This window comes from Pseudopipra pipra, chromosome 24, assembly GCF_036250125.1.
Source record: "Pseudopipra pipra isolate bDixPip1 chromosome 24, bDixPip1.hap1, whole genome shotgun sequence".
In the NCBI taxonomy this organism is placed as follows: Eukaryota; Metazoa; Chordata; class Aves; order Passeriformes; family Pipridae; genus Pseudopipra; species Pseudopipra pipra.
In genome coordinates this window covers 2,344,657-2,361,635 of record NC_087572.1, presented here as the reverse complement: position 1 = coordinate 2,361,635, position 16,979 = coordinate 2,344,657, and the positions used below count along the sequence as shown (strand labels likewise).

Below are 16,979 nucleotides of genomic sequence, written 5' to 3'. Positions count from 1 at the left end.
TGGAGTTGGTCCCTCATTTTCACAGTAGTTTTTATGTGTATGGCTGGATTTCAGAGGGGGAATGGATTTCCCATTTTTCCCATGGGGAAAAGCCCCCAAAAGTCATCCTCAACCAGCACCATGGAGACGGGCACACCACAGCATGGGCTGATGCTGCTTCTCAACACCCTTCCCAAGCCCCAGCCAGGAGAAAGAACCACAAACCACCCAGCTCTGCTGGATGAGCCTCTGACAGCCCTTACCTGTCGCTGCTTCAGGAAATCCAGGGCAATCTGCACGTTCTGCAGACGGTGGAAGCGCATCCGCCCCTTCTCACGCGGCTGCAAGAGAGAGGCAGCAGCTTCAGGTCAGGCTCACAGGGTTGGCTGGGCTGGCAGCACCCCACATGCACAGTGGCCCCCCAGATCCCCTGAGAGCTGTCAGTGGGCTGGTGTGACCCCCTGTGCAGCCACACAACCTGCTCTGTACCATTCTGGAGCAAATAAAGCCATGGCTGTGCACAATCCTGCTGGAAGGCGGCAAAAAGGCCCCAGAGGGAGACTGAGGTGGGAAAACCTGAGATCTAGACCTCTGCTGAGACCCCGAGGGTTGGTGTCCAGGCCTGGCAATAGGCAGGACTGGCTCAGCCTCCAAGATCTCAGGGCAGGATCTCACCCAGCCCATGGACAGCCAGACAAGTTGGGAAAAGGGCTCAGCAAAGAGATGGGCTCAAACAGCTACAGAGTCCGACTGATCCAGGTGGAAGCAGACGTAGGACATGGAGACCCAGGCAGGGACAAGCTGTGGGTCCCCACTGATGGCAGAGGAACCCCAACCTCAGCATCAGCCCCTCCAGACCCAGCCTGGCTCTTCCTGCACATGGGCAGGGGCTGCTGCTTGAGGTACCATCTCCAAATCCTTCAGGAAAGGGAAAATGAGACACCCTGGACTGTGCCTGTTGCTGCTGCAGGTCAGGGATTTCCAGAGGTTGGCTGAGTCGTGGCCAGGGAAAAGGTATGGGGATGTTGGGTCTGCTTTGAAATCAGTAGGAGTGGAAGGATCAATGCCCAAATCCTGATCCCAGCCTCAATATGAGGATTCACCAGGATGCTCATAAAATCACAAAAAGTTTGGGTTGGAAAGGACCTTAAAGACCATCTAATTCCAACCCCTTGCCATGGGCAGGGACACCGTGTTCTGAACTGTTAGGATACCCCAAGTCCTCTGAATCACCTTCCTTCCTCAGCCTGAAGGGAAGACCTGTCCCTGCAAGGAGAGGAGTTGTCCCTGCAAAGGGAACATCTCCAGGCCTGCAGAGAACCATCAGGAAGGTGCTACAGCCCAAGCTCCTCCTGCTGAGGTGACACTGCACGAGGGCATCATCACCCAGAGCACAGGGGCTGGAAAACACATCTTCTCTTATACCTGACCAAGTTTTGGGGTCTGTCCCCTTCAGGCTGACCCTTGCCTGGGACCAGGCTGTGCTCGCTCCCACCTCCACTCACATGCACGGTCGTGCCCCGTATCCCAGGAAGTGCCTGTGCCCGGAGCCTGTCCATGCAGTGCCAGGTGAGCAGCCGTGTGGGACCCATCCCTGTCCCCTCCCACCCCGTGGAAGGACACATGCTGTCACACCGGGTGGGTGAGTGCCCTGGCTGCAGGCAGACGCTGCGGTGCATGCACAGATAATCCAGCTCACGGGAATGCAGCCCCGGAACGAGGGAGCATCTCCACTCTCACAGCTTCCCCTCCACACACCCTCGCTCAGGGCGACCACCCCAAGTGGGTTTTATCCAAAACCAAGGAGAGAGGAAGGCTGGGCTGCACTGGACTATCTGACGGCACTCCAGCGTCTGCCAGGGATAGGCTGCATCCAGGACAGGCTCAACCTACTTCTTCATCATCATCATCTTCCTCCTCACGCTCCTCGCTGCTTGCACGGCACCAGGCCGGTGCTCTCACCAGGCGAAGGCTCCGCTCAGCTGGCGGCTCTACGGGCTAAGGAGGACGGGAGGGACGGCGACGGGAGGGTGACACAACAGGGGAGACAGAATGGAAACCAAAATGCAACACCCAGGTGCGAGGAGAAATAAAAGAGCAAGGGACGAAGGCGGCTGGGTCTCTGGCACGCTCCGAGCCCCAGCACAGGAATTTCCTCCTGATTTTGGGAGCTGTGTGGATCATGAGTAGCGTGATCCAATTTTTCAGCCCCCACAAAAACCGATTTGGCGTCTCTGGAGGGTAACGGAGGGAGGTAGCAGATCTTTGCCCAGATCCTATTTTGGGGGAAAACTAAAATAATTCCTGCTGTGCTACCCTGTTACAGCAATCGGGATTCTTCCTGGAGCTGAGGGAATGTGTCAGTCTGAGAAGGAGGAGGAGGAGGAAGAAGGAGGAGGGGGGATTCCACGAGAAGAGGTTTGCACCACTGACTGCTACAAATCCAGCTCGTGCTGGAGCTGAGCTCGGGGCAGGAGTGTCAAATCTGAGTTAAACTGCTGGGCACGCTGCCACAGAAGCAGTTTTTAGTCAGATCCACCATTATCCATGATTTTAAATTTGGAGCCAGGACTGGAAGATGCAGGTGTGTAAGACTTAGCAAAAAGAGGGCTTTACCCAGGGCACCATAATCAGGTGCTTTGGTGGTATCCAAGAGAGACCAGCCTGGGGGACAGGGCTTTGAGTGAAAATAAATAATAAAAATAATAATATTAAAAATAATAATAATAATAACCATAATAATAAATAATAATAGCAATAATAATAAAAGAAACAATGACAGACATTTGAAAACAAAACTGTGGCGTAAGAAATGACAGCTGATGGTTGGGAGTGGAGGGGAGCAGGGGGAGGACAGAGGGGGCTTGGGGTGGGGGGTGGTTCCAGCATCCCTGTCCATCCCTGGAGACTCACCAGCTTCACTCCCGACAGCACTTCCAGGAGGGAGATGAGGTTGTGGCCATCTCGTAAATCCTCGTAGAGGTCGTTGATGTGCTTGCGCACCTGGGGAGGGGAAAAGCCATCAGGCCACTTCAAACTGTTACTCCAGAATTATGGCCAAGGAGAGCAGCCTCCCCCTTCCCAAACGACCTGGCAGAAGCTGCTGCCAATTTTACACGCACAAAATCTGACTGTTAAACCATCTGTACTCCAGGTAATCCCATAACACTGCACACAGATCCCTGCGGGAAGGGCAGCTCTTCCTGAGGCGGTGGTTTAACTTCTCACATTCCTCACAGCATCTCCCAAAACACAGCACCCAGATTCCACCTGGCAGCAGGTTTCTATGGGCAGCACAGCTACAGGAGCAAGCTGCCCCCATCCAGCCTCTGCTCCTGCTCTTCCCCAGACACCAAGGTTTCACTTTCCTGGGAGTCCCCAGATGTTTTCCCAGAGAAGCCTCAAGATTTTTCTGTTTTTTCCATCCTTTGTAAGATTTAGAAAGCAGCCAAAAGCTTGGCACAGAGTTTTGCAAAGCTGGCAGGAAAACACAGCTGGGACACCTTGTACCCAAGCCATTTCTTTTCCTTCTTTTTTTTTGGTTTTGTTTTTGGTAAATGGAGAATTAATTAAAACCCACCCGGCACTAACCAAGAAAAGCAGAAGGCACCTTGTGGTGACATGTTAATCCTGCTTAAAAACACGTCCCTTGGCACTGTTTGGGGCTCCTCCACATGCAAGAGCATCCTTTGAAAGACAAAAAAGCCCATTTTCCCTGGCAAGGTGGTGTGAGGGAAGAACCTCCTTTGCCCTGGCATGAGGGAGGATGCACAAGCTTCCTATTAAGCAAGGACCAGGTACCCAGGAGGGAAAGGTAATAAAAGGGCTGTGTGGTGATGCTACAGTGCCCTCCAAAGGCTCCAGCACATTTCCAGCACATCCTGCTCTGCTCTGAGTAAAGACACTCATGAATACTGAAATCAAACAGTCCTAGGCATAAAAAAAAAAATCGTAAAAAACCTTAAAAAGGCATTTATCTGCCAGTCCTGAGCTGGAACAGACACACACACGGTCATTTAACCGGCTTTATAATAAAATACGTGACTCTTACCTTCATCAAGTGTTTATTGACCCATTTAGTGAAGGTTTTCTTTTGGACTCTGTCCCGTTCATCTGTCAAAAGAAGACAAAGGCAGCTCTTGGTCAGTGGTTCTCATGCAGAAACTCAAATGACTTTGAAATGAGGGGAAGAGACAGAGGGATCGCCGCCGGTGCCAGGACGGATCCCGCGCCGGCACAGGGAACAGAGGCGGCTTATTCACGGGTTAGTGCGGGACAGGGCCCTTCACGAGGCTCCAACATCTCCCTGGGGCAGGGAAATGGGAGCTGGGACAAAATACACTGGTTTCCTGGTGAGAACAGTGCTATTTAATGAACGCAGTGTGGGTGACTGGGACAGGTGTAACTGCAGCACCAACTGAACGCCCAAAATGTGCCCCCGCCGTGGCTCCTCGGCCCCTCTGGAGGCAGCACAGGGAGGGAGGGGAGGTTTGCCCGAGCCCACCCACTTTAGGAGGGTGTCCCTCTGCCCTGCCTGCTCCCGGAAGGCTTTAGGGCATTATATAAACCCCCCAGATGTCCCGTTACAGGCCTCGGCCGGGCACCACCAGGGTGTGCAATTAGCAGCTTACTCTGTCGCTGTATTTTTGGTTCATTGGATTGTCAGGATTTAATGTTTATTTCTGTCCTGCAGCTCAGCCCTGGCCAGACACTGAGAGTTCTGAACGCCGGCGGGACACAGTGACAACGTGGGTGACAATCCCAGGGGGTCTCATCCCCAGGGGTGGCAGGGTGACAGGATGGGAGATTTGTGGTGATGCCCAAGCAGCAATGGGGGAGCTCTAGGCAGGCTTTTTGCTCCACGGAAAAAATAATATCACATGAAAAACGAAGGCAAGAAGACGAAAAGAGAGGGGCACAAGATGGGCCACACACACTGGAGGGTCCCACAGGGTGCAGGGGGGTCCCACTCAGCTCCCACTTCCCCATGCCCAGGCAGTGAGGAGGGCTCAGGGCAACCCCAGCAGCCAGCCCTGTGCCCAATGGGATCACTTGGGTTTAACAACAACACCCCAGAGGAAAAAGTTCCTCAGCACCAACCCCACAGCACATGACCCCAGGCTCCCGAGCACCGTCCTGTCCATCCCAGGGGATCCCTGGGATATTCAGGAAAGGATGAGCCCCATTCCCCCAAGAGACTCCCTCTGACATCTGGGTCCACCAGGCAGCAGCACCCCTCGCTTTGGTTTTAAGCCAAAAATCAAGAAAAGGGAGAAAACAGCATCTCTCAGCCGGAGATCCCCATCCACACCACGTGTCCTGCCAGACAGCCCCACACCCCACTCCCCGGGATGGGGGGTCACTGAGAGTCTCTGCACAGTCCCAGAGGCCCTTGAGAACACCTCCCAACATCTCCATCCACACAGATTGGAAAGCACCATCCAGCATCCTTCCTCTTCCTCCTCCACCCCACGGCTTCCCCTTCTGAAAGCGCCGCAGTCAGACACGTGGCACAGGGCAACACGTCACTTCGCCATGTCCCCCTCCATCCCTGGGCCAAGGCACCCAATCAGGTGCCAAAAAACTACCCGTTGGTTGAACTACATCCACACTCACTTCCCGTTCTGCCGGGCTCCAGCCTCGGCTTCCCGGGACAACGCGGCTGAGCCACGGAGCTGCTGCCTGGCACCGCCAGCCATAGGAAGCTGTGTCACTCTCACGTGTTTTTAGGGACTTTTCCTTCACCCGACCCTCCCAGAGTCCCGGTGTTGGGTCCCACCCCAACCCTGGTGTTAATTCAGGGTGGATAAAGCTCCATACCCTGTACCCCGTGTATCCCACAGGCTGGGCAGGGGAGGGTGGTGGGTACTAACCGATGCAGCACATCCGGCACACCAGGCAGGCGCTCAACCGCCTCCTCTCCCCGGAAAGATGCCGCCTCTCCATCGCCCCAGCCCGGGATGGGGAGCGCTGGGTCCCGGCAAAGCAGCAGCTGCCTCCCGGTTCCCGGGGAAGGGTCTTCTGGCAGCACCACCCACTCGCCGACCTCGGCCCCAGTGGGTGTGGATGGGTGAGTTCTCACCCGCAGCTCCTCCCACCACACCACTTCCTACCCCTGGTGCCCCCAGTGCGGGCACAGGCCGTTCCTCCTCCGGGCTATCACCGCAAACCTCACCACGATGTCAACGGCTGCTTTGCCCGCGGTCTCCCGGCTCCTCGGTTTCTCCGGGTGCTCCCAGCCCTGGGTGCCGCCAGCGCAGCAGCTCCGTGCCAGCAAAATCCTCACCCACGGTCCCAATGGCCGGCAAAGCAGCTTGGAACACTCCCAGCACGGAAGGGCAGAGCTGCCACCTCCAGCACGTGAGGAAGAAGCGGTGCCGAGTGCGGCGCAGCTCCGGCGACCGGCGGGTTGGGGGTGCAGGCACCGGCTCGCCCCGCAGAGCTGGGCACTGCCCGCTGGCCGGCTCTTGGCTTGTTTTTCCTCGTCTTGTTTTCCAGTTAATTGCACCAGGGACAGGAGGGACAATGCTGGGCTGTTCTCCCTGCTCCCGCCTGCAGCTCCTGCCCAAATCATGTCCCGGGTCTGAAGCGCTGGAGCTGGGACACGGTGCAGCCCCGCTCGGCACGCGGGGAGATAACGGGGGCCGCCTTATCACCACCTCTCTTCCTTTTCTTCTAAATATAATCCCCCTGCAGCCCTCCTGCCGGCTGCTGCCCCAGCCAGGAGGGCAAGAGCAGCCAGGGTGCTGCCTCGGGAAGGCAGGAGCGCATCCCCGAGCATCGCACAGAGCACGCGGGGACGGAGGCACCGAGTCCCACACGGACAGTCTGCAGCCAGGCACCTCCAGTGCTGGATCCCAGGGTTGCCTGCAGGCCAGTAGCTCCTCGATGAGCTCCCTCTTCCCGTCTCCTGCAGAAATTGAGGGGTTTCCTCCTTTTTTTTGCCCTGTCTCACCACCTTTGGGTGGTTCCCGGGCTCCAACCAGATTAAACCTCCCCAGCCCGCACCCGCACTATCAGCTGAGCTAATAATAATGCTGGATACTGCTTACTAACAATATTAAGGCATTGCAAGCTTATCTCTCCCTGGCTTATCTTTTCCAGAGTCACCCTGACAAACAACTTGTTGCAATCCCCTCATGTTCATCCCCTCCCTGGTTGCATCCCCCCATGCTCGTCCCCTCCCTGGTCTAGCAGAGGTTTGCTGGCCCCAGCCACCAAGAACCACCCTGTCACCAGCCAGGGACAGCGAGCAGAGGCGATGGCCTGGGCAGCAGGCAGGTAGGGCACGGCCAGAGGGAAGCTTACAGTGGCCAAAGGAAATCTGTCCCACTCTGAAGACAAGCCAGCAGCAGGAAAAGCAACAGCAGAGCTTCAGGTCCCCTCGCACGCAGGCCATGGAGCAAAGGCTGGTGGCAGTGACACAGGGAACATCACCAGCAAACAGAGACCATGCATGTAGTTTAATTCCCTCCCCACCTCCTCTCCCCACATTGCACACCAGAGCTCAGCCCACCTCATCCCCAAAAATGGGGATCCCAAAGGAACCAGGGCATTGTCTGCCCTCCGCCACAGCAGCACAAATCCCCCACAGACGGGCAGAAGCAGTAAGGATCAAGGAACATTGGTGGCCACACAAGGGGAAGGTGGTTTGGGGAACTTTCCCTCTGCTGTTGGTCCCACAAGTGAGCCCAGCTAGCGAGGGGGAACAGGGAAAACCATCCTGCCCCATATCTGCTATCCAGTGCTCCAAAATCAGAGGCATCAGCTGAGCATGGAAAGAAAAACTCCCACTCACCGTCCTGCTGGACTTCAGGGCCCCCAGGCACTTGCCATCGTCACAGGGATGGCTCCCACAGGCACTGGGTGCCAGAGAACCCCCCCAGCACCACCACAACACCCTGCTCAGACAATTCCCTTCCCGTTTGCCCGCGGCAGCCTCCATCCTGGCAGCCTGCCTGTGCCCAGCAGCTCCCAACACGTCTGGCCGGGAGCTGCCGCTCCCCCATGGATCTCTCCTCCATCATCGCTGGCCTTGCTTGCTCTCACACTCCATCACACTCCTCCTGCTCAGGCTGCTGCTGCCAGAGCCTGGTCCCAGCCCTGGGAATCAGTGGGATAGAAGGTGCCTGGCCAGGCACCATCCCTAACCCTAACCCTGGCTTGGCACCCTCCATCCTGTGTGTGCTCAGTGCTCTCCGGGATGGCCCTTTGCCATCCTTAGGAGGGAAACCAGGGGGTTTCATGTCGTCCACAGGCTCCTTCAGCCTCCTGGAATAAAGTTGGGAAGTGGCTCACAAACTTTCTGTCCCTGTTCATGAATTCCTGCTAAATCTGAAGGAATATGGGAAATCTCAGACAGGGCCCTGAGCTGGACAAGCTTGAGGACATCTCCGAGCCCACACTCAGGGTTGAAGTGGCATTAAACTGTGAGAGACAACCTTGGGGTGACGGAGGGGTTGGTTACTTAAAAATTCCAAAAAAGTCAAATTTCTAAGCACTGAAACCCATTGCTCTCACTTCAACACAAGCAAAGAATGGGAACACACGGGGATTTTTTTAAACCTGGTCCCGTTAAGATAGGGGATATGCAAAAAAACCTGGCTGGCTGAGGAGCAGGAGGTATTTGAAACATGCTGGCTGCCAACTTGAGAGCTGACATAATCCATCATGACAACAGAGCCAACCAGGCGGGATTTACAGAGCCTTTCACCCAGGGAGAGGAAACGGAGCCTGATTCAGCCTGGAAGAATGCACAAGAGATACCTGCGGTGGAAAACTATCCAACAGCCAGATATTTAATGAGGGAGACACCTGAGAAGTGGTGATGCAAAGGAGAGGGGGGCGGATGCTCAGCAGAGCTGGGTGAGCATCACAGGGCAAAAAACTCACTGCAAGATGACCCCCATCTCCCAGGATGCTGTGCCCACGGGATGGGCTTCACCTGCCCTTTTCTGGGAAGGAGCGATGAAGGAAAACAGACATTGGATATACTTGCTGCTTGCAACACTTGCTCCAGGATTTTCTCCAAAAGGGAAGGATTTGGGGGGGGGGGGGATAAACCCCTCCAAGAAGGGCGAAGCAGCAGGTCGGCATGAGGAAGAGACAGTCAAGTTGGGAAGCATTCAGGAGGTCTCTGGATGGAGCCAAGCACATCTCTGGACAACACTGCCTGGCCACGAGATTAATTAAATGGACAAGGAACGGCAGGTCAGCAGGAGGAATTACAGCAAGTCTGGGTTTAGTGGGTGACGGTGCATTCTGTTTGTGCAATTCACTCTTAATCTCCCTCTCCCAGTAGAGTTTAGAGGGAGAAAGGAAGAAGTGTATCCCTAAACAGTATCTAGGGAAAAGTCCTGCGCGCTGCCCAGGCTGCGCAGTCCCGCCCCTTTTCATGGAAAAAGGGAAAGAAAAGGGGGATTCGGTCACGGCCGCGGGGAAGAGGCCCCATGCAGAGGCACAGGCTAGAACAAGCACTGCTGGAAAAAAAAAAAAAAGAGGGAGGAATCAAAACAAACAAATCCCAGGAGGAAGAGGCCGGGAGACAGAAGGAGCTACCGAGTCCTTGTGCGGGGCCTTGGAGCTATCGCACCTCCCTGTAACGAATCCTCACGCTCCTTGGGCAGTCATGTGCAAGCCCTATTTTGGGAAACTGAGGCAGGGTCAGCCCCAGCTGCTCGGCGAGGCCGTGCCAGCGCCGGGAGGAGCTCCCGGGGCTGCGTCTTGCCGGTGTCGGTGGCTCCCGGAGACGCCGCTGTCCCGGCGAGGGGTGGGAGTGACGCTCCCCTACACCGGGGCAGAACCGGGAGGCAGAACCCAGCCACGTGTCGTGGGATTGTGCCAGACAAAAAGCAGCCTCATCCCCAGCGGGACCACCCCCCAGTCCCAGCCGCTCCCAGCCCCACATGGGCTGGGAATGGGTGGCGAGGCCAAATTTAGGTGGTAAAACCTCTGAGTACCACCCCCCCCCCCACATACACACAGGGCTCAAGGCCACCGGGAGGATCCCCATGGCCGTGTCCTCCTCCCTCCTTCCCGCAACCACGGCCCTGCCCGGACGCTGCCAACAGCTCCTGGGGAGGGAAAACAATCCATGACCCTCCAGCCATCTTAGTGCCTCCCTGCCCCCCCCGAACACCCCTACCTTCCCTGCTCCGGCTCCGCCAGTACAGGACGCCCGCGATGCCCAGGACGTGGCTCAGGACAAAGGCGGCGGGCGGCAGATAGGAGCTCTCCGACAGAGGCATTGTCTCCTATTCCCGGCCCGTTATCCCGAGCCTGGCTCCAAATTTCTTTCTCCTGAGGCTGCCGGAGTCCGGCATCGCCGGGAGGGCGAGGGGATGGGGGCTGAGTCGTTGCCTGTAGAAACTTCCAAAACTTCCTGCCTGCGCCTCTGCCCGCAGCTGGCTGTGCCTCCCCGGAGCTGGCAGGGCTTGGGACAGCCAGCGCCGCTGGGACTGGGAGATTTGGGAGCTCGAAGAGGGGGCGGGTAGAGGGACAAAGTGAGCGTCAGGCCGGCTCAAACATCTTTCCTCGGAGTTCTCGCGGCCAAACTTCGTCCACCCCCCCCCCCCCGCCGCCCCGCTCGGCGGGGAGAGACGTCATCTCCTCGATTTCCATTCCCAGCGGCGCTGGAAGGTCGGCTGCGGCTCCGGCGGCCGCGGCGAGGGGATGTCGGCGGGAGCAGCTGCCGCGTCGGCATCACCGCAACACCCGCATCCTCACGGGGGGCTTGGAGGGGCACGAAACCTCGCCCCGCAACGGGTGACAGTCAGCAGCGTCCCCTGCCAGCACAGAGCCCGGCAATGCCAACACACCGAGGGAAGCTGGGATCGAGGGGGAGCAGCTGGGAGATGAAGGCAGCGCCTCGAGGGGCTCCCAGGGGGCTCGGTACCCAGGGCTGGACCCAGCAACCCCCTGCTCACAGGAGAACCTCTGCCCAGCAAAGAGGCAAAAGCAACAGCAACAAAATTTGGGATTCTGGGAGTCAAGCAGCCAAAGGACATTTCCATCACCCTCCCTGGATGCCCAGGTTAAGGATTAACTGCCAGGACACGCCCTATGGGGAAATACCCCCAAAAGATGCTCCAACACCAGAGATCTGTCCCCCTCCCAGCCAGGTGTCCCACTTGCCCCCAGCACCACACCATGCACGGTGAGACTTTGCAGCCCAACCCTATTCACTAACGGTTTGCACCATGTTGGGCGTTACTTAGAGTTTCAGTTCTTTTCGGAACCGTTTCCGGCAGCAGCGGGACAGGGACGGCACAGGGAAACCGAGAGGAGCCGGTGCCTCCCCAGCCCCTTTGCCGTTGTAACCACAAGCAAACAGGGTGGGGAGGCTCCCACAAAGCCTGGATTGATTTCAGAGCCCATCACATACCACATCCCCCCCACCAGCTCCTGAGGGAAGAAACTTGCTCTTGGATAGAAAGTTGTAGGGAATTAAAGGCTCGTTTTTTCCCGTTACCTTCCCCAGAGGGCTCAGACAAGAGAAGGTTGTTCTGCCGACGCTTGGAGGCGAAGGGGAAGCTGTTTAGGTCAGGATGGTACAGTGCAGACCTGCGGAACATCAGCCTGGCTCAGGATTTACTGATGGGAGAGCCAGGAATCCCAGCTGAGGATTTACTGACCAGCCAGGAGTCCCAGCTTAGGATTTACTGACCAGCCAGGAGTCCCAGCTCACACAGGGACAGCACCACACCAGACACCATCCTGCACCACCCACTCCACAGCTGGAAAACCCCACGAGTTTCAGAGCATCACCCAGGTGCAAACTGATTTATATTTATAACCTTGAGCAGCTCCCCAAACCCTGCAGCCACAAATTGGTCAGGCTCACAAAGAAAACCACATCGAGCAAAACCTGACAGACCCAAACACAGCCTGAAATATTCCAAAACCTGGCACAGGTTGCCCAGAGAAGCTGTGGATGGCCCATGCCTGCAAGTGTTCAAGGCCAGGTTGGACAGGGCTTGGAGGCAAAAATAACATGAGCTTTAAAGTTCTTTCTAACCCAAACCATTCCATGATCCAATACTGCATCATTCCCTGGGGGTCCTGCACCCCTGTGACCTCCTAACATTGTTCAGGATAACAAGATGGGCAATAGAAAATACAGAGTTACCCCGGGGCTCGGCGCTGTTGCAATATATTTTTCTAGAGCTTCATCCCTGCCCAGATGAAAAATATCCCAGCATAGTTTTCATCCAAAGCCGTCTGCTTTGTGTTAAGGCTGCAGGAGGAACGACCCACCAGCAGGCACGAGGCCACCATAAATGGGCCCGTGGTCCATCCTGAGCAGGGCAAATAACACCCTGCAAGGCAGGTGGCTGCTGGTGATGTGATGGAGCTGGGATGTGCCAGCGGAAAAGGGTCTGAGAAGCAGGAGCTGCTTTCCCACATCCCCTCATTCCAGCTGCATCCACGGGGGCTGAGCTGCTCCTGTGCTTCCTGGGTGCTTCCCGCATGGAGCAGCTAACAAAATGCCCTGAGCACCTGATAAAATGCCCTGAGAACTGCCAGCTGCTCCAGCTGGACAAGGCTTCGGGTAAAAAAAAAAAAAACTTTAAATATATATACAATCATCTATAAATATATATTTTACTTCTAGATACCAACAGACTTTAGATATAAAAATGTCATAGAACCATAGAATATCCTGAGTTGAAAGTGACCCACAAGGATAGAGAATATATATATACAGAGAGAATATATTTATATATATTTATATATATTTATATATATTTATATAAATGTATATTTTCATATATAAATACATCCTCTGGCTGCACCAGGACACCCTGGGAATTCCTGTGATCCCCCACTTCATCCTGCTCAGTTTAACACCCTCACCCTACTTTCCTTTCCCTGCTCAGCACAAGCCACTGCAGGAAGGTGATAAGGCAGGAGGCGGCTGATCTGGGGTGCCTCGAGAGCCAACGGCGGGTTTCGGGGTGACTCGTCAGAGTTCTGGGGACCACCCACCCCCGGATGCAGGCCCTGACCTCCCACAGCATGAGCCTGCCCACCCTGCCTGCCATGGAAACCACCACGAGCACCCAAAACACAAACAGCCCGTTTTAGTTCCTCGCAAGGCGGCTTCAACCGTCGCCTCAGCCCAGAAAGGAAAGGGGTGGGGAGAGGACACCAATCTCCCGCCCGCGCAGGAATTTGGGGAGCGGAGAGGCCGTGCCCTCCCACAGGGGGGTCCTCACCTTACAGTGCACCCCCTTTTACACAGGCTGCCCTGGGCAGCATTTTGCAGCCCTGTGCATCACCCAGAATGATGGGTCACATCATTCTGATCACACACCCCCCCCCCCCCCAGCACCTTGCCTGGGTTTTAGGGTACCCCACAGGGCAGCTCTGGGGATGCAGACCCCAGACCCTCCCTTGCTCCAGCCATGCTCCTGCCCGGAGCTGAGTCATCCCTGGCTCTGGACAAGCACTGGGTGTCCAGGGCCGTTCCTCCCCCTCCATGTGCCTCCCCAGTGAGTAATGCTCAGACGACACGGCCGCTGCGGCTCCCGGCTCCGGCATCTCCTTATATGACCAGGGAAGCTGCCGGGCAGCGGCACACGGGAGCCGGGCACAGCCCTCACTTCCTCGGCACCATCCAGGGGATGGAGGCACCCTGGCACGGGGTGAATGATGCCAGTGGGGTGCTCCTCCACCCCTGGGTGCTGTGGCCTCCAAGAGGCACCCGAGGGCCCCATGAACTCCAGCCAGGGCCGTGTGTCCCAGCCCCGGGAGGTGGCAGCCAGGTGGCACTGTGGAAACGCTGGAGCGGGCATCACCCGATGGCACTGGGGACAGTGGCCAGAGCCAGAGCTGGCACCCAGCAGCACTAAACTGGCGGGAAGCATCACTCCAGGGCTCTGCCTGCACCCCATGTGCCCAAGGGTGCTGTCACTGCCCCTCAGCCAAGCCCAACCAAGTCCCCTATCACCTGCACCAGGAACCACTTGGTTCCTGCTTGGACATGGAAGCAGCTGTAAGCACATTGGGGGATCCGGGGGGGGCTTCTCTGCCCTAAATGGGCATCAGGGTCACCCCACCCTGGCCTCGCAGCAAGTAAAGGTCCCATCCAGCAGCAGTGCTGAGCACACACAAACTCGTGACTGCAGGACAGGAGCCAGCTTTCCTGCTGTGCTTCCTCAGCAATGCTTTTCCCCTTTTTGTTGTTTTCTCCTCCTTTCCGGGAGCTTTAAGGGCAAATCTCAGTCGCTTATGGCAGCAGCTGAGAATCGCCAAGGAGGGGAAGGAGACTCCAGGTTTTGGATCAGAAATGCCCAGGTAAATCACAGACAACACCACAGACAACAGGGGCAGGTCCTGCTCTGGAGCAGGGCAAGGAACCTGGCTGGGTTGGACAGGAGAGCAAACCCACCACAGCCCTAACGCCGAGCCAGGGGATGGAGCACATGCCCCACACCGACACCCAGCCACGCTCATTCCCCCCTTGGACTTTCCCCCCTTGGCTAAACCCGCGGCATCACGCCCTGCTTGCAAACCGCAGCAGAGGCAGCTGCAGACAGACAGCCAGACAGACAGACAGCCCAGCAAGACGCATCCCTGGCTGCCGAGCGCGCCCGCACGTGCCAGCGCACCCCTTTGTGCCGGCGCACCCCCGGCAAGCACGGGCAGGGCCCTGCCGGGGCGCGGGGCCCGCTCCACCCTGCCCGCGGCGCCAGGAGCCATGGGAAAGGAAAGCCAGAACAAAGATGACGTTTCTTCTGATCCGGGCTATTAAAAACAAGGTGGAACGAAGGCAGGTCACGGCTCCCGACGCTGCCCAGCGCATCACGGGCTCCGCTGCCTCGACTCAAAGTCCTCCTCCCGCCCTGCTGCCGGTGAATCACCTGAGCGTGTGCGGGCAGAGCCGGTGATCCCTCGCCATGTGGGCCCCGGCGCCCGGCCCTGCCCGCGTGCCGCCGGCTCCTGGCACAGCGGGCACATTCCCCACGTTAAACATTTCCCTCTGGCTTTCATCACCCCCGAAGCGGCCGCGGTCCCGCTGGGAGGAACGGGGAAAAATCTGCAGGGTCCCATGAGGGCCCCCTTGGCATCACCACCCCACTCCAGGGAAAAAAAATTGTGGCTGTGCAAGCTCTCAGAGAGCAACGCTCTCGTGGCCCTGGCAAACCAACCTCCCCAGTGTGGGGTTTTGTGCAAACAGGGATTTTGGCTCCCAGTACCCCATCGTCGCTCCCCATTTGCACAGGGAATAGTGGGAGCCTGAGCTGGGCTTCACCCTATTAACCAGAGCAGCCTCGTTCAGCCCAGAGCTTGAGGGGCTGTTCTGCACCAACCACCCCCCGGATCAGCACTGTGAGGGCAGCACAGATCAATATTTGCCTGCAAATCACTCACAGAGGAGCTGCCCACGCTGCCAAAGGTCGGCTGGACAAAGCAAAGACAGGGGAGAGGGAAGGGGCTGCAGGGAGGAACCTTGGACCCCACCCACCACCATTAGTGGTAAAATCAGAACTCCGAGGAAACAGGGAAAGGAAGCTCTGATGATAAGAACAGAGATGTTCCCCTTTCCTGCAGACGTCTGGGCACCAAAATTAGAATAATATCTTTAAAAAAACCAAGACTTCCCTTCCCACAGCAGAGCTGCTGCCCTGGCTGGAGGTGGGGTGGGACATGGGACAGGACCCCCAGGACCACCTTGCTGTGGGATATGGGGGTGGAGGGCAGGGATAAGAGACAAGTCTGGAAGCAAACATCATTCCTGCCGGCTTTCATGCTGCAAAGGCAAACAGCTGAGCTGGGGCAAACAGCCACCTGCTTACAGCTTAATCATTCCCCAGCAGCAGAGCTAGGCATGAACTCCTGCTCCCAGGCTGGAGGGCAAATCCCCCAGCACACCAGCAGTTATGGGGTCTACAGGAATCTGACATCCCAACAGGGGCTATCCAAAGGGGGCAACTCCAATGAGATGGATGGAGCCAACAGAAGAACACAGGGCCTCAAGAATCTCCAAAATCACCCAAAAGGAGACTGTTCCCTTCACAGCAGGAGCAGGGAGGCTCACCTGGCCCCCACAGCTCCTGCAGGAAAAGCAGTCAGCATCTCCAAGGCACCAGCAGGGAGCTCCAGCTTCCTTTCCTTGGCTGGGCTCACTTTTGGTGCTCCAGATTCAGCACCTTTCCCAGGGAAATCCGTAGCCATCAGCACTTCCAGCCCTGCTGCTCCCCACGCAGGTAGGGTGCCCACCCCTCCATGCATCCCCCAAAGTGACCACAGCTCCCTGTCTCCCACAACATGGATCCCAGCAGATCCACACACACGAGCCACGTGCATGCAATGCCATCCTGGACACGCCTCATTCCAACCCTCTCCAACACTGTCCAGGCTTTTGATCCATCCCTTCAGCCCGAAAGTGAGCGAGTCACGCCGGAGAGGGGATGAGGGTGATCTCACCGCTTCTTTCCCAGCATTACAAACCCTCCTTCCATCCACCCTCTCCAAGGCTGCTGGGATTTTGCTGACGCAGCAGTTCAGGCATTATTTCATCCCCTTCCACTTCTCGGAAGCCTCCCCTGGCTCGTCACCCCTGCGAGGACGCTGGCAGGGAGCCGGAGGGCGCTTGCTCATCGAATGATGCCACGAGACTCACGGCCACGTAACCCCGGCCCTGGGAAAGCACCGAACTCCCCTGAGCTGGCATGAACTCAGTGCCACCGTCCTGCAAGGAAAGGGCAGAGGGAGCAGGAAACAGAGACAAGCAGCAGCACCCGGGCACAGATAAAAGCTGCACATCCGGAGGCAGACGGCCAAGCAGCGAGGGCAGCTTGGAGCCGTCTTGGATGCACATGGAGCTGCTGGGTGAGAGGGATGAGGTGGTGCCGGAGCACAGGGATGCGCAGGGATAAGAACAGCAAAGGTTTCATGGCAGAGAACACCAAGTCTTTTTGGGAGTGAGCAATGTCAGCTCTAGGCAGAGGAAGGCTCGCTCGCACGCCCACGTGCAAGAGGACACACACGTCTGC

At 57.0% G+C, this 16,979-nt stretch overlaps 1 protein-coding gene across 3 annotated transcripts in view; it reads right to left on the bottom strand.

Annotated features, from left to right (window-relative positions):
- MACF1 (microtubule actin crosslinking factor 1) overlaps positions 1-16,979 on the bottom strand; it is a 141,199-nt gene that overhangs the window by 102,140 nt on the left and 22,080 nt on the right. For 2 of the 3 annotated variants that reach the window (XM_064635064.1, XM_064635065.1), the window contains exons 3-5: positions 4,031-4,092; positions 2,893-2,982; positions 243-320 (exon numbers count right to left, since the gene is read on the bottom strand). In XM_064635064.1, the coding sequence (XP_064491134.1) occupies positions 243-320; positions 2,893-2,982; positions 4,031-4,092 (230 nt within the window). Of the gene's footprint in view, positions 1-242; positions 321-2,892; positions 2,983-4,030; positions 4,093-10,123; positions 10,262-16,979 lie in introns of those variants that run through there. The other variant, XM_064635063.1, reaches the window with a different exon arrangement.